Genomic DNA, 22,678 nt, shown 5'->3' on the forward strand with positions numbered 1-22,678 from the left:
AAGCGAACACAGTTTTAATACCCCTGCCGCCATACACACTGCAATGCCAAAACAAGTAGCCATACGAGCAGCCCAACACCCACCAAAGTGTACTCACAGAAACTGCTCACTTCCTTCCAACCAGTACTTTTGATATTGTTGGTAGCCACAGGTTCCTTACTGTGTGTGGGTTTTTTTTTTTACTATGGAAAAGAAGAAAAATATACAGAGACCCAAGACCCCTCAATCACTTGAGAGAGGGTGGGGAAGGGACCTGGGAGGGCCCTAAAACTGGTACCACTCAGCCAGACATCTGTACCTCACTGAAGACAGGCAACAGGAGTAAAAATCCAATTCAACACTAAAAGCCAGGAGCTAGAGGAATGGCATCTATCCGCCTGCTTTTCGGATTTGTAGGTACTTCGAAGGCCTCAGAAAAAAATAGTTAATGTCTTATTAAATAAATGACAATTTTGCATGAGGTAAAACTCTTTAGTTTATAAATATTTCCTTTTGGCTAAGTTTTAATAATAATATTGTAATTTATAGCTAAAGAGACATATGATCAAGAAACTGTTTTATTTTACTTTTGTGATTATGGTAAACATACCGAGGGTCTCAAAATAGTATCTTGTGGGCCGCATGTGGTCCCCGGGCTGCGAGTTTGAGACTACTGAGATAGAGCATACCAGTACTCTAAATGACCAGGAGAGGTTCTATCCAGGAGGAGCTCCTGCAAATCAGTTCTTCATCTTCACCTGCTGGTAGATGTGCGCTATCCCACTAATCTCTGGATTCACCTACTGTTGTTGCTAATGGTCAAACCCAAGATGTAGTGTTAGTTGTGTATGGAGGAACGAGGGCAGGGAAGTGATTGTGAAGCAGGACTCGGCACTATGAAATCTCAGTACTGGAACAAGAGGATGCTGCATGACTGGAGTGAGCTCCAATAGCAAAGCTGTTTGTGTTGATCTTAGCACTGAAGTAGGAGTGTAATGCACAGCAGATTGTGGAGTCTAGCAGAAGACACTTTCTCAGCAGAGTGAAATGGGAAGGAAACCACATGGCTGCTTTCACTCCCAACAATCTTGATGTTTCTATACATTCTTCTGTCCCTCCAGTTTCACTAAAAGCATTCACCTCTCTCCCCTGACGCATATACCCCCCATCTTACCATTGCTCCTATGTGGATAGCTTCTGCCCAGCAGCCAAGGCCGCTTCCAGGCTCCAGTCCATCAGGTAAAGCTGGGGCAAGGTTTGCAGGGGTGAGAGGGGTGAGGTCAAAATGAGGAAATTACCAGACTGGGAGGTTTGGGGGAGTGGGTGGGGCTTTGGCAGGCCAAGTGAAAGCTTTTTGTATATTACCATTAAGGAAGTGGGACAGCATCAACATCCTATATCAAACTCCAAAAATACATGAGTAGAAAAAGTAAAAATAAAAAAATATATATTTTTAAAATATTTAACACTTTTAAAGTCAGACACAGAAAAACTAAACGTGCAGCCAGTTACATCAGTTACTTCTTTGGCTGAGAATAGGGGTTGGGGGAATAGGGGAGAAAAAATGAACGCAGAAATGTGATAGCAAACCATTAGCAGAAAAATTAAAACCTTCTTCAGATGGTATAACAGTGACTGATCCCTTTTGCCCCACTAACAGCATTCTTCCCAAGTCAGAAAAAAAAAAAAATCAGATTAATTCCCTCTCCCCACATAAAAAATATCAATTCATTAAACACTAGAAAGCATTAGCAGTAGTGACAAATCACAATCAAAAAGGAATTACTGGAAAGGTAGGAAAAATGTAGAAAAAAAACAAAAATTAAAATGGAGACTTACTGTAGTCGAAGATCAAAAAACCTGGCTGGAAAAAAAACAGATAAATAAAAGTATAAAAACAGTCCATATTATAAAAATTGTTCTTTGCTTTTCCTTTAAAAATACAAAAATTAGCATTTGATCCTAAGTTTTAGTCTTAAATGATATCCACAAGCTTCCCCCCCCTGCTCTTAAAAACCAGGGGAGTTGCTAACAGGTAATTCAGCAATTACGAATTTCAACCATTTATTGTTCTTTTCCACTGAAAAATATTAAAAATACTAAAAATAGCAATACATCAGAAGTCAAACACCTTTCATCTTACAGCGGGCTAGCACACCGCTTCTCACCCATTCGCTGTGGAAAAATAAAAAAAAATAAAAATAAAAAGTTGTAAAAATAAAAGGTTCAGTGAAAAATCCATTTAAAAATTACATTCTCAAGTCCAAGTTTTGGTGAAAACCTTGTATTTTTTTATTTTTAAAAATGGGGGGCCCAACAGCCAGGAAGCGCCATTTTGACGCATTATCAACACTAAGGAGGTTTGTTTGCTCTGGGGAATGGGACAGGGCAGGGAATAGATGTAAGAATATGTATTTTATGTTTATTTATGACAGTAGCAGAACTCCCATAAAGCAGGATTCGGTGGGGGGAAGGAAAAGGGAAACTGGTCGCCTCGCTGCCCTGTGGAAGGAGAAGGGGAAGAGTGAGTCAGGGTTCTTTCGTAAAGGTTATACAGCCCTGTAGCGCCAGAATGAGGCTCTAGGGTTGTATCTACTCAGAGTGTCTTGACATTACAAAACTAAATTTCAGTGAATTCAAACTAGAGAATGACACGGTGACAAAATTCATCACCGTTCCCGCGGATAACCGCAGGAAATAATCCCATGTCATTTTCTAGTGTCTATTTCAACTTCGGTCCTTCTACACCAGCATTCTTCAAAGCAAAGCTTGTGGGTCAGTGGTGGTGCCCAATTATATTCTGATTCTTCCCTTTCTCTTTAAAGAATGACATGAAGATGGTTTCCCGCGGTTATCCGCGGGGACGGGAACAGTGATGAATTTTGTCACCGTGTCATTCTCTAATTCAAACATCTGGGGAAGTATCTATTTCTGTACCTCTATGTGCTGCTCTGTAAGACAAAACACTTTTGGAATAACTCCAGTGTCTAATCTGGGATTCACAGCTTCGATCTGTTTATCTATTCTTGATTACACATTACTTTTTCACCCATTTATAGAGAAAGCAAGGAAAGCATCAGTTCAAGAGTGTATTCTGTGCAGGTATTAGTCTCTCACTATCAGAGATTTATCAGATTAAACAATCTCTGTTTAGCAAACTGAGATTTCCTTAAATTGAGACAGTTGAAGTATGCATGACTTCTAAGTAGCCATGACCTTGAAATGCACTAAAGTATAAAAAACAAACAAAATAAAGGCCTGAAAATAAAAATATCAAGTAGTCTTATTTCTCATTTCTTTAGATTATTATTATTTTTTTTTTTTTGGGGGGGAGGGGGTGAGGAGGAAAATAACAGTTTGCACTACTGAGATATACAAGAACCACACCATTACAGCTGGCTCAATAATTTGTTCTGGGAAAAACATAATTAAGGTTAGTTTTAAAAATGGTGAAAATATATGTATGCTTTTGATTAGTTGTATTCTTCCTTAGTCAACATGCATCTTCATTTCTATTTTCTGAAAGTTATCCGTCTCAGAAATAGAGCCTAAACACACTCTAGAGGAGACCTGACTTTACCCCTCATCTCCAGAGCATGTTATTTTAGGTTACACCACGCAGGCAACAATACAGGGCTTAAGTGAAACCTGTTGGTGACTGAGCCCAGCTCCCAGGAAAAAAAAAAAAAAAAAGTCTAGGCATTCAAGGAGAAATTACCATATTTTTCGCTCCATAAGACTCACTTTTCCTCCCCCCAAAAAGTGGGTGGAAATGTAAGTGCGTCTTATGTATCGAATAACAATTTTTTTATACACCCCTCCCCGATAACCTGTATTTTTTTTTTTTTTTTAAATTATGGTGGTCCAGTGCTGTATCGGTAGAAGCTTTCTGCACTCCTGCTCCTCCTTCGATGCCTGCCTCATCTCTTGGGGCAGAGCAGCGCACAAGGCAGGACTCACGAGAACTGAGAAAAGCTATTCAGGGAGCGGCACGGGACCAGGTAGGAGCACGAAAAGCTTGCGCCTGCCTTGTGCGCAGCAAGAGATGAGGAGACAGCCGTCCAGCGAGGGAGGGGCAGGAGCGCTGAAAGCTCCTGCCGATACAGTCCTGGACCACCAGAATTAAAAAAAGGTTTTTGGGGGGGGGGGGCTGCCTACCTCTAGACCTGCCCTGTGCCCTATCAGGCCTACCACTAGACCACCAGAGGTGGGACAGGGGAGAGGGAAGGGCAGTGGGACAGGGTACACCATTTGGTTCAGATTTTTTTTTCTTGATGCATTTTATGGTCAGGTGAGTCTTACAGAGCAAAAAATACGATTGGTTCTTACCTGCTAATTTTCTCTTAGCTTCTCTAGACCGGTATAATTATTTACTGGTGGGTAATATCTCACTGTGACCAGCAGGTGGAGACTGAGACCAAAACTTTGGTTATAGTATGTTAGCTGAGGCTTCCCCTCCTAAAACAGTCTGTCAAATAGCCAAGCAGAACTTAAGAAAAAAAACGAACTTTTAATAATATTAGCAACTCAGAACAGGAGAATAAACAACAAACACATAACGCTGTTGAAAAATGCATAGAACCAAAACCCTGCAGTGAAATGTCCCCCCAGCTCATCAGCTAAGCCAAAGCTGCTTTTCTTGTATCTCCCCAACCCTAGAAAAATACTAGAACCCACAGAAAAGCTAAATCTTCACACGAACAAAAACCGCAATCACCTCAGGAAGACAGAAAGGGTGGGGTACTGTACCGGTCTATAGAAGCTAACAAAGAAAATTAGCAGATAAGGACCTAATTTCTCCTGTGGCGCTCTCTCTAGCGGTACAGCTCTTTACTGTACCAAAGCAGTACCCATCAAGGTTGGGACACCCAAGGGCCAACACCAGAACATGCTCACTGAACACTGTGCCCCGACACGCTTGAATGCCCACATGGTAGTGTTTGACAAAGGAATGCAGAGAAGAACAAACTGCAGCCTTACAAATATCCACTGGAGGCACAAAAGAAGACCCAGCCCAAGAAGCTGCCTGACCCCAAGTGGAATGAGCCTAAAAAAATTTCAGAACAAACTTTCTGACAAAGAGATGCGGAAGCAATAGTTTCCTTAATCCACCACGCAATGGTAGCCTTGGAAATGCCATTCCCCTTACGAGGACCCGCCGAAAGGACAAAGAGATGATCCGAATTCCAAAACTCCTGGGTCCCCTGAACAAAAGAGCAAAGGATCCGCCATACATCCGATTTGTGCAACTATCTACTCTAAAGATCCCGCCTGACTACCCAACACTGGGAGGACCACTGACAGACATAAAAAGGTGAGACCACTTTTTGGCAGAAAGGAAGGAATAGACTGCAACACAACCTGCTTCCTAGAGAACTCCATGAAGGGAGACCTACAAGAGAAAGCCTGCAATTCAGAAACACGTCTCGAAGAGGTAATGGCCACCAAAAAGACTGCTTTAAGAGTAAGGTCCTTTAACGAGCAGGCATCCTTCAAAAGGTGGGCGCACCAGCACAGACAAGATCAGATTAAGATCCAAGAAGGACCAGGCGGCCAAACAGGAGGCTTCAGCAATTTGGCCACCCTTAAGAACTGAACCACATCTAGAATGGCAGTCAAACGCTGACCCTGGAACAACACACAAAAGGCAGACAAGATCGCAAGCTGAACCCAGAGAAAAGACCAAGACAGGCCCCTGTCCAGGCCAGAACTCTAAGATGTTGGGCAAAAAAGCAAAAAGAGACCACTCCATCCTTCAATCACCGTTGTGCTGATAGCTCCACTTCCTCACAGCTCCTGCTGACTCCATTCCTCAGCTCCCTGGTTGGGACCCTACATTTTTGCCAGCCCTTGCTCTCGCCGATGCAGTCCCGCACAACAACCTCTCCCATGGTGGTGATATCTCAGACATGGCGAGATTGCTCTGCAGACCTCCCATCCCTCCAATGCTGTTCTGCCAGCAGAGTATCCAGAACTGCATCCTTGTCGATACTGGTGTGCATGCTGAGCACCTCAAATATGGCGCCTCCAGATCCCAATCGCCACCTCTTCCTGATGTCAAGCGCCGCTCTCCTCTCGGCTCTCCACCACCAGCTCACCCAGGTGGTTTTTACCATCTCCCTCCTCCTTTCCTCCCTTCAGATCTGGTATCTGTCTCCTCCCCCAATGCTCCAGTATCTCTCCTCTTCCTTCCTTTTCTGCTCTTCCTTCTCAGTGTTTTCTACCTGTCTATTTACTTGCCAGTCCTCAATTTATCTTTCATTGTGTCTACCTCTTTCCCTCACCCCAATCCAGCATGTGCTTTCTTTATCCCCGCCTTCCATCCAGTATCTCACTCAATCTATCCTCTTCTCCCAATCCAGCATGTGCTTTCTTTATCCCCTCTTTCCATCCAGTACCTCATTCATTCTATCCTCTTCCCCCAATCCAGCATGTACATAAGCCCTTTCCTTCTCGGCATTTTAACCCATAGTGATTCCAGCTTGTTGGTAGTCTCTGCTGTGTCCATTCTTGTCGATTGTATGCTTTCTTTTATGTATAGGGCTATTTCACCTCCTTTCTGTCCTGACCTATCCTGGCGATAGAGCTTGTACCCCAGCAGTGCTGTATCCCATTTGCTTTCCTCATTCCACTATGTTTCAGAGATTCCAATGATGTCTATGTCCTCTGCATTGGCCATAGCTTCTAATTCCCCCATTTTGTTTCTTAGGCTCCTTGCATTAGTATATATACAATTTAGATCCTGGTATTTTGTTGTCTTCATTTCCTTTCCCTGTACTTCAGTCTTTAGTTTCTTCTCTTTTGCTACAATCTTTCTAACCTCCTCTTCTGGGTTAGTCGACTTGTAATTTGTCCTTCGTTTCTTCCCAGCCTTTTTTCCCCTTAGTATCTTCATGGGATACCTTCTTCGAATCGTTGACGCTTGGTCACATGTTGGCTTTCCCCTTCCTCTAAGTTTAAAGCCTGCTCTATTTCTCTCTTGACGTTGTTTGCTCAGTCCCGCTGCGCTCAGGTGCAGTCCATCTCTCCTGTAGAGCTTGCTCTTGCCCCAGAACGTTGTCCAGTTCCTCACGAAGTGGAATCCTTCTTCCTCACTCCATTTCCTCATCCACGCATTTATTTATTGTAGTTCCTCCTGCCTTTTTACATCTGCCCTTGGTATCGGTAGGATCTCCGAGAACGCTATCTTCTGGGCCCTCATCTTCAGCTTCCTTCCCAGAATCTTGAATTGTTCTATTAGTATGCTTCTTCTGTAGTCTCTCCTGCTGACATCATTCGTCCCGATGTGGATCATTACTGTGGTCTCTTCAGTCTCCACTCCTTCCAGTATCTTTCCTATTTTGTCCACGATGTCCTTGGTTCTCGCTCCTGGGAGGTAGGTCACCAGTCAATCCTCTCTCCCTTCTGCTATATGGCTGTTCACATGCCTCAGGATCGAATCTTCCACTAGGATCTCTGACTTTCCCTTCTTCAATTTTCGTTTCGGTCTCAAGTCAATGTCCTCGGTGTGCTTCGCTTTTTCTTCTACTGGGCATCAACTAGCCAATTTCTCCCTCTTGTGCGGTATTCCTCTGTGGGTGTCTTCTTTGAGGTCATCTGCTTGTTGTTTTTTCTTTATCCCCTCCTTCCATCCAGTATCTCACTAAATCTATCCTCTTCCCCAATCCAGCATGTGCTTTCTTTATCCCCTCCTTCCATCCAGTATGTGCTCGCTGTCTCCTCTACACTTCCTTCCAGAGTCTGCTGCCCTCTCTAACCTGTCCCATCCAGTGTCTGCTCCCCTTTCTCGCCTCCCCACTTCCTTCTAGCATCTGCTCCCTCTCTCCCCTTCCAACCAGTGTCTGCTCCTGTTTCGCCCTTCCTTCTAGCATCCACTCCAGCATCTGTTCCTCCCATCTCTCTCCCCTTCCAGCCAGCGTCTACTCCCCTTTCTCTCCTCCCCACTTCCTTCTAGCGTCTTCGCCCTCTCTCCACTTTCAGCATCTATTCCCCCTCTCTTTCCCCTTCCAGCATCTGCTCCCCTTCAGGCAAATGAGGTACTTTAGATATCAGGTTCTGAACCAACTTGTCCAAATCCTCTCCAAACAAGACCCCCTAAAGGGAAATTTCATTAGCTTAGCCTTGGATGCCGCATCCACCGACCATGCCCGAAGCCACAAGGTACAGTGCGCAGCCACCCCGTAAGCCATAAACTTGGCCGACGTTCGCAACATGGCATCCAAGAGATAAGCAGCACCCATTTCAATCTTGGCTATTTCCTGCTCGATTAAATCCCAATTATTAGACTCACGGTCAAGGACAACCCCAAGAAACCAGACCGCCAAACATTGTCGCCTGGATCGCCAGGGCAGAAACATCAAAACTCTGTTTAAGGAGGGACTCCAACTTACACTCCTTAAAGTCCCTCAAAGCAGAACAACCCTTGACAAGCACAGTATGCTGCTTCGCGATGGCCGAGACCACCGCATCCACCACAGGTGACTTCAAAGTGTCCCAATCCCCCTCTGGGTTGGGATACAGATGGGCCATGGAATGTGCAAAGCGAAAAGGGGCCTCCGGCACCTGCCATTCCACGAGCATAATATCCTGGTGCATAGGAAAAGAGCGGGAAGTCAAACGAATCCCCCTAAGCAAGGGGTCCACCACACACAGTTCCTTCTCAATTTCCTCAAAATGCAACACTGAGGAGACCTGAAGAATAACCTCGTGAAGCTCGTCCTGCTGAAAAATGCACACCACGGATGCATCCTTGCTACCAGCCGAAGTCAAAACCGCCGCTAGCAGACTCTGTTCCGAGAGGATCCTGGTGGTCACCCCAAAGGTCCAGGTCCTCTTCCTCCAAATCTTGCTTTTCCTGTAAAAAGTCATCGTCCCAAGAGCCCCGCGGCCGCTTGGATGAGAGAGGAGGTGAGGGGGGGAGGGAGAAACACATTGGGCACTGTTTGGGGCCAAATCGTAGAGGACGTTGAGGCCAAAATCTCTCCCGAAAACACCAGGGTGGAAGCGGGATCTCCAGCTGCAGTCAGATAAGCCTTACAAAGGGCTAACAAAATCAGGGGGGGACCCCCTGGTGGTCCCATGGGACTCTATGCCCCTGTTTTTCCAACACAGAGGGAAGGTCACCTGAGGCTAGGGAAAAATGGGAGTGCTTCCCGCCAAAATCGGAGCTCCAAAGGCCTGCAGCACCTGAATCGCCCAGCCGCTAAAGCAGGCAAGTCAGCAGCAGCGGTAAGGGAGACCCCAGCAGCTTAGATGGATAGGGAATCCTTTTTACCCTGACCGGCGGCAGCTGGGGGAAATCCCTCCATGTGTGGCGAGGAAAGCCCGGGCTTCCCCAGTGTCTGCTGCCAACTCAGTGCAGACAAGGATCCCCCACCGCTCCTGCCTGCACAGGCCGGCCACGAGTGCCTTGCATCTGGAGCAGTTTTTCACTTGCAAAGTTCTCATTGCTCCACACGTGACCTAGCTGCAATACAATTGCCTGTTAGTAGGAATACAGCAAATTTAAAGGGAACGAGCCCTTTAGACCAGGGGTGTCCAACCTGCGGCCTAAGGGCTGCAAACGGACCCATGAAGTATTCTGTGCGGCCCCAGTCGAGGGCGATGCAGTGTTTTCCTCTGCTGCCCCCGGGTGTTTACCATCTTGCCGGCTCCCTCCTGTATGTTGCTGCAGCGTTTGAAAGTTTGTGCGGCCCCAGAAACATTTTTTTCAGCCAATGCAGCCCAGTGAAGCCAAAAGGTTGGACATGAAGGGACACTTTTCATGTGTCTTGTAGTTTTTCTTTCAACTGTGTTTGAAGCTGTAAATCCAGACACTGTTTGCCTTCTCTTGCTGAAATACTACAAGGCCATTTTATGTTTGAGAAGATGTGTGTTCTTATGCTATGTTTAATCCAGACACTGTTTGCCTTTTCTTGCTGAAATACTACAAGGCCATTTTATGTTTGAGAAGATGTGTGTTCTTATGCTATGTTTAATCCAGACACTGTTTGCCTTTTCTTGCTGAAATACTACAAGGCCATTTTATGTTTGAGAAGATGTGTGTTCTTATGCTATGTTTAATCCAGACACTGTTTGCCTTCTCTTGCTGAAATACTACAAGGCCATTTTATGTTTGAGACAATGTGTGTTCTTATGATATGTTTAATCCAGACACTGTTTGCCTTCTCTTGCTGATATACTACAAGGCCATTGTATGTTTGAGAGATGTGTTTTCTTATTCTGTTATGAAGTGAATTCAATTGTTTTCTTAGCTGTATTTCCAAGAAAATTTAGATAAAAAGGCTCTGCTGACCAAAACACCTCTAGACTTTGGTCTTTAGATAGTAAGGGACTTGTTATTTCTTTCAAAGTTGCATGTGATCTGTGTCCATATATGGTTTGCATTTACGTCATATGCTGACAACCCTAACCCATGTAAAATGATATAAAAAGAGGTACAGAACATTAAAAAAAGTGGGCATGTTTGGGAAATAATAGGCGTCTGTTTTCTCTTAGATATTGTCCCCGGATGCATCTGCTTTGATAGGCGTCTGTTTTCTCTTAGATATTGTTCCCGGATGCATCTGCTTTGTTAAATGACAGAGTGTGAACGGCCATAATTGGGCCTTATCCTTTTCAGGACACCTCTGCTTTAGACCAGCACAGCCTCAGGATTTCACAACAGACTCCACTGACTCTCTAAGCTGGAGGCCTCACCAGTATCAGTGACCAGGCTGCCAGCTGAGGAACTTCCACAAAAACTTGGTGAGGAAGAGGGGGGGGGGGGGGACCCAGCTTGAGACCCACCACTTTTGACACCCACCCAAGGTCGGATGGACCCCCAAACAGGACCTGTCCAAGCTCTGTCTGGCACTAAAAAGGGGACCAGGAGTCCTAAACAAATTCTGACAGCCCTAACAAGGGGAGCCTTAATTTTTTTCCCCTCCCTTACCTGCTTGGAGACTGAGAAAGACTGGTTTAGGAAGGGGAGCCTCAGCTAATATACTATAACCACAGTTTTGGTCTCAGTCTCCACCTGCTGGTCACAGTGAGATATTACCAATCAGTAAAGAACTGAACCGGTCTAGAGAGTGCCACAGAAAACACCTTTCCTAACCTAAAGTACAGCACATATGTGCTGTCCATTCAAGCTTTGGGGGATTAAAGCTGCTTGTATAACAGCCAAACAGTACATGAGGATTATTGTGTTTTTGAAATTATTATTCTGTCTCTTATAAGCATCTAGTTCCTCTTTCCAGATCTGCATGGAACCCATTTTGTGTCAGTTGTCCAAGCTCACAAAAACAAGCCTTGATCTTAGAGCAGATGGACACTTGATACAGATGATTTAAAGCAATCTAACTAGAACAGGTGAAGTTGGTTTCTTAGTGCTCTCCTTCCCAGCCTTTATCAATCCAATGTCCCAACATATTCCTACCCACATTCATTATCAAAACTACACCGCTATGGAGTTTGCATCTATCTTAGGTGGGAATGGAACTCTGAATTGAGAAATTACATGAAATGGAATGGTTATAGCACTACTGAGAAATCTCTATTAAAACAGTAGTACTTAAGAAAATTATTTTAGACAGCTTGCATTATCTACTATCTAAATTAAAACTATGGAGATTTTTTTCATTTTGATATTTTATTTAAGTTCATAACGCTTTTCCTCCTGCTTAGATAAATGAAGGAATGGCACTGTTACTGTGCTGATCATGATCATAAACATGAATGCAGCACAGACAGCTTAATATAGAATTTGTAGAAAATTTTAACCTAAAGTTGTGTGGTTATATTAGCATAAGCTTTATTCCCCAACCAAGAAAAGATGAAAGGAAGCCTAGGAAAGAGCATCCGTACTGCTGCTTTAAGTTGGCAAGTTCCTATGATAAACACCACCAAGTTCCTTCCCCCAAACCCAGCATACACGCACCATCATGGCGTCACTGGCTGAGACCGAAAATTCAAACACACAAAGACCTGTAAAAAGAATTTTTAAATGGATCACCACACACCACACTGGCCTTTAATGCTAAACAAATAAAAATACACATGCTCAGGGGATGTTATGGCTGAACTGCTTTTTCAGGATGGCTTTTACTACTTTCTGTTTCAAGCATCTTTCTATTAACACCTGACATCCAGTGCTGACCAGTGCTAAAAGAAGGCCTGAATCATTTTAACACCCAAGGGCCTGATTTGCTAAGGCTTTCCTCTTCCCCCAAATTGTGTTTTTGAGTGAAAAAAGCTTAGTAAATGAGGCCCATAATTTTTTGGCATCCATTTTCTAATCATCAACATAACCTTGGCAAGGGGTTTTATGAGACAACTGTCCTTGTACACTTTCAGCAAGATCCCTTATTACTGTATATACTCGAATATAAGCCGGGATTTTTGGCCCAAAAATGGGGGTCTTGGTTTATATTCAGGTCATCCCCCCAGTGACCACCCGAAACCCTCTCGGACTTCCTGCAGGCTTACCTTAGGCCGGGACAGGAGGGATACCTTCCATCTCCTGCCCCGGCCAACACTGATAATTACCACCCTCCCTCGTGTACCTGCTCCCTGGTGGTCCAGCGTGAATCCCACGCTGAAATCCTCCCAAAGATTGTAAATGCGGGCCAGCACACAGGAGCGAGTTCTCACGGCAGCCTATCAAGGAGCGGTGCAGGGATGTCAGCATGAAAAGCTTGCTCCTTCGTGCCGGCCCGGGTGCGCCCCTGGCTACTACCTTTACAAAGGAGGATTTCAGCATGGGATAAACGCTCTCCTATAGTGCTTTGTAATGATATAAAACTAAGGATAATTTATTTTGAGCTTTATACCATCTTATTTATAATACAAGTCAAACTAGAATTATAAATCAGATAAGAATTCTTCTTTGCACACAAGGGTCATTCAAGAAAGGGGTCACTTAAAATTTAGGTGCCAAAATATCACTTTAATTTCAAATCTTTTAATGGCAATTGGTGACAATGAATTAAGTTATGCCAATTACTGACTGTTTAATGCCAATTATGAACTAATGGAATTAGACAAGTAAATGATATGATAGCATTATACTGTAATAGTTTTCAACCAAGGCCTCAGGGACCACCTTTTCAGGATATTCATAGTAAATGTGTGTGAGACAGATTCACATCTGCCTTAGTATGTAATCTCTCATGCATATTCATTGTGGATATCCTGAAAATCTGACTGACCAGGTGGTCTCTTGAGGATTTATTAAAAACCATTGCTGTAACCTATGTGCACTACCATATTTTTCAGACCACCTATAGAGGAAGAAAAACCAAGGAAAAAAAATTGGGTTCAGAATTTTTCTCTTCTTGGTTTTTCCTCCTCTACACGTAGGTGTCTGATGCTGGGAAACCCGCAGTCCGCCCAAAAATTTTATTAGTGGCGGTGGTCCAGCGCGGTCTCCTGGATGGCTGCCTTTGTCTTAGAGCGACGCACAATGCAGGAGCACGACCTTTGCGCTTCCTGCCTGGTTGCGCCACTCTAAGACAAAGGCAGCCGTCCAGGAGACCACCACAACTAAAAAACGTACCGGGGAAGGGGGGGCGCAAAGTGTATTTCACCCCCAGTGCGTCTTATGGTCCGAAAAATATAGTAATCTGTACTTGAGATTATTGAATGGGATTGGGGGGGGGGGCTAATTTGGAAATAGTGTCCACTCCTATAACAAAAAGAAGTACACTCAGGTATTGCCCCCCCCCCACCCAAAACAAATTTTTTAAATCCCTAGTGATTCCCATAAATGACCTGGGAGAACTTGGATCAGATTTCAGGAAAAGTCACAATGGGTACAGGCAGTCCCCAGATTAAGAAAGAGTTATGTTTTTAATGCTGTTGTTATGGAAAAGTCACAATGAGTACAGGCAGTCCCCAGGTTAAGAACGAGTTATGTTTTTAAAGCTGTTCTTAAGTTAGATTTTTATGTAACTCACAACTTGTAGATTTTCAGATTCTTGCTGCTTACCTCTGCTCTCAGCTGACAAAAAAGCCAACTGTCCCTACCATTGTTCCCTCTAAGGTACAGCATGCACAACAACCACACACTGTTCTTAATGTGGCCATGCATCATTCTTGAATCTGCTATAGAAGTGTAAGAGTCTATGCCACTGGAATACTGCTCAGTGAAATGAACTAAAGCCACAACTGCGTTCTTAAGTATGAGTCGTACTCAAGTCAGACATCTAACTCGGGAACTGCATGTATTCATAAAATCATTTGCATACACTGCCTCCTGAGTATGCAAAATCTGTCTCATGCTATAACCTATGTTGCACAGCAGTAAGGTGCATGAATTTGCACTGGGGGTGGAAAATAGTGTGCATTTACTATAGAGAGCACATGCTGAATGATAATTTGTACCCCCCCCAAATAAATATATATATTCCTATATAACAGCGATTCCCTGGACAAACCTGGGCCAGATTTTCAGGATAGCCATAATAAGTATTCATGAAATCATCTGTATACACTGCCTGGGTATGCAAAAAAAATCTCATGCATATTAACTATGGACATCCTAAAAACCCAACTGGCCCAAACCACTGCTATAACCTGTTTGCACAACAGTATAAGATGCATGAATTTGCAGTAGAGGGGTGTGTGGAGAATATTTTGCACTTTCTAAAGAAAGTGCACACTCAATTATTTTTTAAAAATGATATATTCCTATACAACAGCGATTCCCAAACCTATCCTGGGCAAACCCAGTCCAAATTTTCAGGATAGATCAATAAGTATTCATGAAATCATCTACATACACTGTCTCTTGGGTAGGCAAAATCTCTCATGCATATTTGTTGTATATATCCTGAAAACAAGACAAGGTGATCTCCAAGGATTGTTTAAAAGCCACTGCTATAACCTGTGTACAGAGTAGTATAAGGTGCATGAATCTGCACAGTTGGGGGGTGTATAGTGTATACAGTACTTTCTAAATAGAGTACATGCTCAATTATATTTGTGTTCCCCCAACCAAAAAAACCTGATAAAAAAAAATCTATTCTTGCATAACAATTCCCATACCTGTCCTGGGTGAACCCAGGGCAGATTTTCAAGATAGCTCAATAAGTATTCATGAAATCATCTGCATACTTGAGTATGCAAAATCTCTCATGTATATGCATTGTGGATATCCTGAAACCCAACTGACAAGGTGGTCTCCAAGTAGTGGATTAAAAGCACCGCTATAATCTGGCTACAGAGGAGCATGGATTGGCTAAAAAAAAAAAAACCCATTGAACCCAGGTCAGATTTTCAGGAAAGCCACAATGAGTATTCATGAAACCGTTTGCGTACACTGCCTCCTGGGTTTGCAAGCCTTATCAAATGCATAATCATCGCGCACTGCTAGAGACAAGGTCCAAGACAGATTCGGGAATCGCCGCAATGTAACGAGCGCTCGCGCACATGGCGCGTTTTCCAGATCGTTCTAATAAGGTTTCCAACGTGCGTTCGGGCCGCGTCCCGCCCCCGACCCCCATTCAGGGCGTTATTATAGCTCTACAAACCATTCACCAGACTGCCGAAGCACTCTCAAAAAACTCTAAAACAGGACGCAAAATTCAAGTAACACGATAACATTTAAGGCAGGCGCCCACGCTGCATATAACGGGTTTTAAGAAATCGGATTGAATGGGCTAAAAAGTTAGTTATTAGCGCGATCGCGGTATCTTTCTATGGTGAAAGTGTTCATAAGCATATAAAGGTGAACATTGGAGAAAAATATTGAGGTGAGGATGGCCCGGGCGCTGCGGCCTACACGCGGCGCTCATCCCGCCGCGCAGTCCGCAATCGTCGCTCCCCTCCCGCGGCTTTTCGCCCTCGCTGCCCTCACCCCCGCCTCACCTCTCGCTCGCTTCTGCCCGTGGCCACGATGACGCCTTTTGTTTTTCCAATTATATAGAAAAAATAAATTCGCCCCCTCTCTTCTCTCACAGCCTCTGTCACAAAATGGCGGCCACTCCTGCTCGCTCTCGTTTTCCTCAAACCGCCTCCCACCCCCCTCCAGCAACGATGCACGTGCGCGCCCCTTTTTTCTTCTTCGATTCGACCACCTCCACGTAGATCATACGGTCTAACCACTTAGAGCTCGCAGTGGGAAAAAGGAGGCGGGGACGTTGGGCGGGTCGAAGAGGTTTGGTGCCGCTACTTGACTTTACCTGCATTTCCCCGCCTTCAGACAAATGCGCGCCCCTTTCTCTTCGTTCCATGATTGGTCTATTTAGATGCCGATTAGAATAAATGGACAATCCAGGAAAGAAGCAACCGGCTGCGCAAGGAACTTGCTGACGTCAATTAAAAAAAAAAGATCAATACTTTTCAACTTCCCCCTTCTAATTGCCTTGACTGAAGATACCCTGGACGTTAAGGGAGAAAAAAAAAACCTCGAGAAAAAAAATTAAGGCGCCATAATTGGTTTGGAAAACCGTAGGCAGGACTGTATCATGTGTTCCTCAACGGCGGCGAGTCTTGATTGGAGTAGGTGATGCACTTTTCTTCCAACCCAATCCTTCGTTTAACAGTACACTTGCTTTTCTTTGATTGGTTATAAAATAGCATCCCCCGCCTCTCGGCTGCTGTCCAATTAGGTGCTACATAGGGTTAGCATGATAGACGCGACTGACGGTCCCGCCCTTCTTGCTGTTGTCGTCATAGCAATGTTTAGGAGACGCGGAAATAAGAGCTGGCGGCAGAGTAGGGTTACCGGATGGATTTAGACCAGGGGTGCCCACACTTTTTGGGCTTGCGAGCTACTTTTAAAATGACCAAGTCAAAATGATTTACCAACAATAAAATTTAAAAAAAGCACACTACGCATAGAAAATGTTAATTATCATTCCTATTCCAGGGTTTTTCAAAGAGGTCAAAGCAGATGACTCTATGCACTATCACCTCAGCAATAACCATACAAAAATAGACAAATATACCCCCCTCCCTTTTTATTAAACCACGATAGCAGTTTTTAGCGCAGGGAGCTGCGCTGAATGCCCAGCGCTGCTCTCGACGCTCATAGGCTCCCTGCGCTAAAAACCTATATTGCGGTTTAGTAAAAGGGGACCTTAGTGTAAAATATAGATAGCAGATATAAATTCAGACACATTTTGATCACTAAATTTAAAATAAAATCATTTTTCCTACCTTGTCTGGTGATTTCATGAGTCTCTGGTTGCACTTTCTTCTTCTGACTGTGCATCCAATCTTTCTTCCCTTCTTTTAGCCTGTTTGCTTCCTCTCCTCCAGACCTCATTCCCTCCCCCAACTTTTCCTTCCTCTCTCCCTGCCCTTTCTTTCTCTCTGCCTCCCTTTCTTTTTTTTCAGTCATATCTCCCCTCAGCCGTCTCTTTTTCAAGCTGAAGAGCCCTAACCTTTTTAGTCTTTCCTCATACGAGAAGAGTTTCATCCCCTTTATCATCTTGGTTGCTCTTCTTTGAACCTTTTCTAGTGCCGATATATCTTTCTTGAGATAAGGAGACCAGGATTGAATGCAATACTCTAGGTGAGGTCGCACCATGGAGTGATACAGGGGCATTATAACATTCTTAGTCTTGTTAACCATCACTTTTTTAATAATTTCTAGCATCCTGGTTGCTTTTTTGGCCACCGTCACACATTGGGTGGAAGATTTCATCGTATTGTCTACAATGATACCCAGATCCTTTTCTTGGGCACTAACCCTGAGTGCCTAACCTCTCTCACTTTCAAGTGCATTGGGGCATTAAAGTGGGAGGGGCATGGGCATGTCAGGGGCATTCTGACATGCACATTCTGTGCACATTTAATAGAATAGATGCATTTGTGCTCCCAACTAGAAACATAGGCGCCAGCATTTACCCCAGTTACAGACAAGTTTGGTGTGTAAATGCAGGCTTATATTAGTATTCTATAACAGATTTGGCTTAGTGCCCAGTTTTTTGGTGCTGAACATTTAGTGAGCTATATAGAATTTACCCATAATGGGTCACATACTGTGTCTTGAAAATTAAATTCTCAAGTTTCTTACTCTGTTCCGTTTCCTGTGACTAGTTGGAGTTCCAATTTTGCCTTCCAAGATATTTGGCACAACATCCAGCTTACTTTTGACAATGAATTTCTGAGGTCTGAAAATGTGTTGAAAGTCTCGTTGGTATCTCCACTCCACCCCGAAGGTGGCATCAACAATCTCTAAACGTAACATTCCTTAGAGTTTCTCTCACTAGGGAAAAGCTCTACTGAGTCAACATTGATCACATAGGCTTTTAAAGGGAGATCATGTTTTCACAAAGCCGGCAAATAACAATTTGTTCATTTGATCAGAGTTGCAGACAGACAGCGGGAAGCCTCTCCCATGTCTTCTCCCATCATAAGCGGGTGACTCTTTCTAAGATCATTGCTGTGCAACTACCTCTAAACCTCTCCACCTCCCCAAACAATCTGTGTCTATGCCAGGAGAGGGTGACATCTATTACTTTTTTCTATTGGCCATGTTGTGATGCATAAAGAAGTGTGAGTATGGAGGCTGATGTAAACAGATCAAGATGGAAGCGTAGCTGTAATTATTAAAATATAAAACTTAATAACTTATAAAATTACAAAGTGGTTAACAGTCTCATAAATTACAGGGTACAGTTTTCATCATCAGTCTTTAGTTGGTTGTGGGGACTAGGTGTCTTTTATGTTATTTTATTATTAATTTTTTGTTAACCGTATTGAACTTCTATTTACGCAGTCTATAAGCACGATGTTATGTTATGCTCAGCCTAATCAAGAAGGGAATGACTTGGAGCCATGAAATTTACAAGTTATTCCACGTATTCACCCCTAAGTTCAACACACATGGCACATCATGTCTGAAGTTTCTATAACCCTTCCAGGTAATATGTATAAGTAAAACAAAAATATAAAGGGGGGGAAAAAAAACTTTTTATTGGACTAACTTAATTGCCCTTCTTTTGTGGAACTCTATGCCTCAGTACATAAGAGACATAAAGGACCTCTTTTCTTTTAAAAGAGCTTGAAAAACTTATCTTTTCAAGGATGCTTTTAATATATGACCCCCAGACTTAGAATTTTTTGTCCCTAGGCTTGATATCCTACAATTTTTTTTTCCCTTCCTTGAGTTATTTTCCCTTTAATGTATTTTTTCTTCTACAAACATATTGTAACTTTCCCCCCCAATCCTCACGATTCATGTATGTTAACCCAGTATGTTTTTATTTAAAGTCATTGTATTTGTCTTTCTATTTTATTTGAATTGTACATCGCTTAGATATTCAATAAGCGATTTATCAAGCACTAATAAAACTTGAAACTTGAATGTAGTTTATGATTAGCTTTCAAAGGTAACCCTTCTTCCTCAGATCAGAAACCCTTCCAAAAAAATACTCTTGCTGCAATCACTTCTAAATCTCGTTACGGCACACAGTTTGCAATACACTAGTCTATGCACTGAGAACGCGTCAAAACATCATTGTTTTGCCAGCTTTATGAGCGAGTGTATTGTCTTTCAAAAAGAGACTTCCCTCTCCTTTTTTCTTTCAATGAGCACAGCAAGTTACAGTAGTATTCTGCATTAATTGTTTGACCCCTTGGAAGATGGTTAGTAATTATAAGACCTTCCTGATCCCAAAGCATTGTGGCCATGACCTTTCCTGCTGACTTGGGTCTTGAATTTCCTTGACCTTGGAGAACCTGAGTGCCAACAGTTCATGGACTGATTTGTCTCAGTATCATACGAGGGGGTGCTGAAAAGTTCTCAGCCCAACCAACTTCCTAAATTCTGAGTGATATATTGCCACTGTAGTTGAAAAGAGTGTCATTTTATTTTGCAAAGTGCAAATTTGTAGAATCGTAGTGCTATGTTTTGACATTGTTTCAGATAATTGAACCATGTCAACAAAAAGTATGGAATTTTCAATTGTGGAACTCTGCATAAGAAAACACCAATGGGAATCCTTGAATAACTTTTCCCTCCGTGGTTTCCATATCTGTACATTCGCTTATTCACGATTTTTCGGAAGCTAACTCCACCCCCCCAAAATTACATCATCATTAAGGTTCTTTTTCCTTTTACTGTACTGATAAAAAAGTGTATCACTTAACATTCACTCTGAAAATCGCTGCTACTATGCTTTCTCCCACAAATTCGCTGCTTCCATGCTTCCTAGTGCGCACGGAGAAAAATGCTACTTTCCAGCATCCATAGAGAGAAAGGCTTCTTCTCAGCATGCCCAAAAATCGCTGCTTGCCTGCCCAGAATTTTGTTGCTTGCCTTCCCAGAAATTGCTGTAGAAAAGTTATTCGCAGTTCCAATAATAAAAACGGAAGGCTTTTTCTAAAAAATGCGAATAACATTAAAAAAGTTATTTGCGGTTTTCCGTATTCACGCCTATGGTCCGCCCGCATCCCCTGCGAATACAGAGGGAGAAGCGTACAGTATGATACAAACATTAAGTGACAAATGCCCATCATACTCCACAGTGAAGAAGTGTTGTGCAAACCAGTGTTGGACACAGTATTCCAAGTATGGTCTGACCATTGCTCTATAAAGCGGCATTATGACCCTCTCCGATCTACTCGTGATTCCCTTCTTTATCATGCCCAACATTCTATTTGCTTTCTTTGCCACCGCCGCACATTGTGCTGATGGTTTCAAGGTCATATCTATCATTACCCCCAGGTCTTTTTCTTGTTCACTCTTACTCAGAGTTGCACCTGACATGCTGTACCCGTACTCCTTGTTCTTTCTGCCCAAATGCATCACCTTGCACTTTTTCACATTAAACTTCATCTGCCATTTCTCTGCCCATCTCAAGTCTCTCTGTAGTTCCTCGCTGTCCTTTTGTGATCTGATTGTCCAACATAGCTTGGTATCGTCTGCAAACTTGATGATTTCACTGGACGTTCCTTCTTCTAGATCATTGATGAAAATATTAAATAAGATGGGGCCAAGAACCGAGCCCTGGGGCACACCCCTAGTCACTTTCTCCCAGTCTGAGAGCTTCCCATTTATGCCTACCCTCTGCATTCTGTTTTCCAGCCATTTGCCTATCTACCTTAGTATGTCTCCCTCTATTCCGTGGCTTTGTAATTTCCTGAGAAGTCTTTCGTGTGGAACTTTGTCGAACGCTTTCTGGAAGTCCAGGTATATTATGTCCACTGGTTCCCCGTTATCGATTTGTTTGTTTACTGTTTCAAAGAATTGTAGTAAATTCGTCAAGCATGACTTCCCTTTCCTGAAACCATGTTGACTGGCTCTCATCAGGTCGTGTGTATCCAAGTGCAGGACTATGCTATCTTTAATCAGTGCCTCAACCATCTTTCCAGGGACAGATGTAAGACTCACCGGTCTGTAGTTGCCCGGTTCTCCTCTTGATCCTTTTTTGAAAATTGGGGTGACGTTCTCTATCTTCCAGTCTTCTGGTATCTGTCCTGTTCTAATTGACGGTTAGCATGGTTTTACAGTAGTTCTCCGATTTCTACCTTCAGTTCCTTTAATACTCTTGGGTGAATTCCATCCGGTCCAGGGGATTTGTCGCTTTTAAGTTTGTCGATCTGGTAGTATATCAGGTCCAAATCCACTTCTAATGTGGTGAGGCTGTCCTCTATTTCTCCCTTGAACACTTTCACTGTTTCAGGTATTGATGTAATGTCCTCCTTTGTAAAGACAGACGCAAAGAAGGAGTTTAGTCTGTCATCAATTTGTTTGTCTTCTTTGATGCACCCTTTTCTTCCCTGGTCATCCAGCGGACCCACTGCCTGTTTTGCAGGTTTTTTCCCTTTTACGTATCTAAAAAAGGGCTTGAAATTTTTGGCCTCTTGTGCTATTTTCTCCTCATAGACCTTTTTGGCATCCCTCACCGCCTTGTGACATTTCTTCTGATCACAAGGCGGTGAGGGATGCCAAAAAGATCTATGAGGAGAAAATAGCACAAGAGGCCAAAAACTTCAAGCCCTTTTTTAGATACGTAAAAGGGAAAAAACCTGCAAAAGAGGCAGTGGGTCCGCTGGACGACCAGGAAGGAAAAGGGTGCATCAAAGAAGACAAACAAATTGATGACAGACTAAACTCCTTCTTTGCGTCTGTCTTTACGACGGAGGACATTACATCAATACCTGAAACAGTGAAAGTATAGTAGGTATTATCCCCCTCCTTTACTAACGTGTAGCGTGGGTTTTAGTGCTGGCAGCGGTGGTAAATACTCCAATGCTCATAGGAATTTTATGTGCGTTGGAGCAGTTACCGCCGCTAAAATACGCACCACGCCTTAGTAAAGGAGGGGGTATGTTAAATATCTATAGAAGATTCTGTATGAGGGTGTAAAGCCCTCAATGGAGACTTCTCCAACTTTGTTGGTTGGGCTGAGAACTTTTCAGTGGTCCCTCGTATATGCATTTTGAACACCATTGTCTGTCCCTTCTTCTGGTGCAGTCTTAAAAGACACTGTTGTAAAAATATTATCATTCAATAATTCATGTGTTTGGCAAACAAAATTGGTCTACCACAAAGTTCTACTACAAAGTGTTGGTAGAAAGACATCCTTACAATTTATTTATTCTATAATTAAGCACCCGAGCACTCAAGTTCTCCAGTAGAAATGGTGCCTCATATATAATTATTAGATGAAAATTAGTTTCCTTTTTTTCAGATTAGTCCAATAAAGCAAATTTAGTTGTTCAATCCTTCTTCAATTTTTGATTGGATAGATCGAGGACACAT

General features: G+C 43.2%; 1 protein-coding gene across 8 annotated transcripts in view; it reads right to left on the minus strand.

Moving 5' to 3' along the window:
- Positions 1 to 16,466, minus strand: part of LOC117349929 (heterogeneous nuclear ribonucleoprotein C-like) — an 89,997-nt gene extending 73,531 nt beyond the window's left edge. The window contains exons 1-2 of one of the 8 annotated variants that reach the window (XM_033923672.1): positions 16,143 to 16,466; positions 1,819 to 1,843 (exon numbers count right to left, since the gene is read on the minus strand). In XM_033923672.1, coding sequence (XP_033779563.1) covers positions 1,819 to 1,843; positions 16,143 to 16,193 — 76 coding nt within the window. In that variant the 5' untranslated portion in view covers positions 16,194 to 16,466. Of the gene's footprint in view, positions 1 to 1,153; positions 1,648 to 1,818; positions 1,844 to 15,828; positions 15,976 to 16,142 lie in introns of those variants that run through there. The other 7 variants (XM_033923668.1, XM_033923673.1, XM_033923666.1 and 4 more) reach the window with 7 other exon arrangements.
- Positions 16,467 to 22,678: the final 6,212 nt, after the last annotated feature.

Source organism: Geotrypetes seraphini, chromosome 16 (assembly GCF_902459505.1).
Source record: "Geotrypetes seraphini chromosome 16, aGeoSer1.1, whole genome shotgun sequence".
Classification (NCBI taxonomy): Eukaryota; Metazoa; Chordata; class Amphibia; order Gymnophiona; family Dermophiidae; genus Geotrypetes; species Geotrypetes seraphini.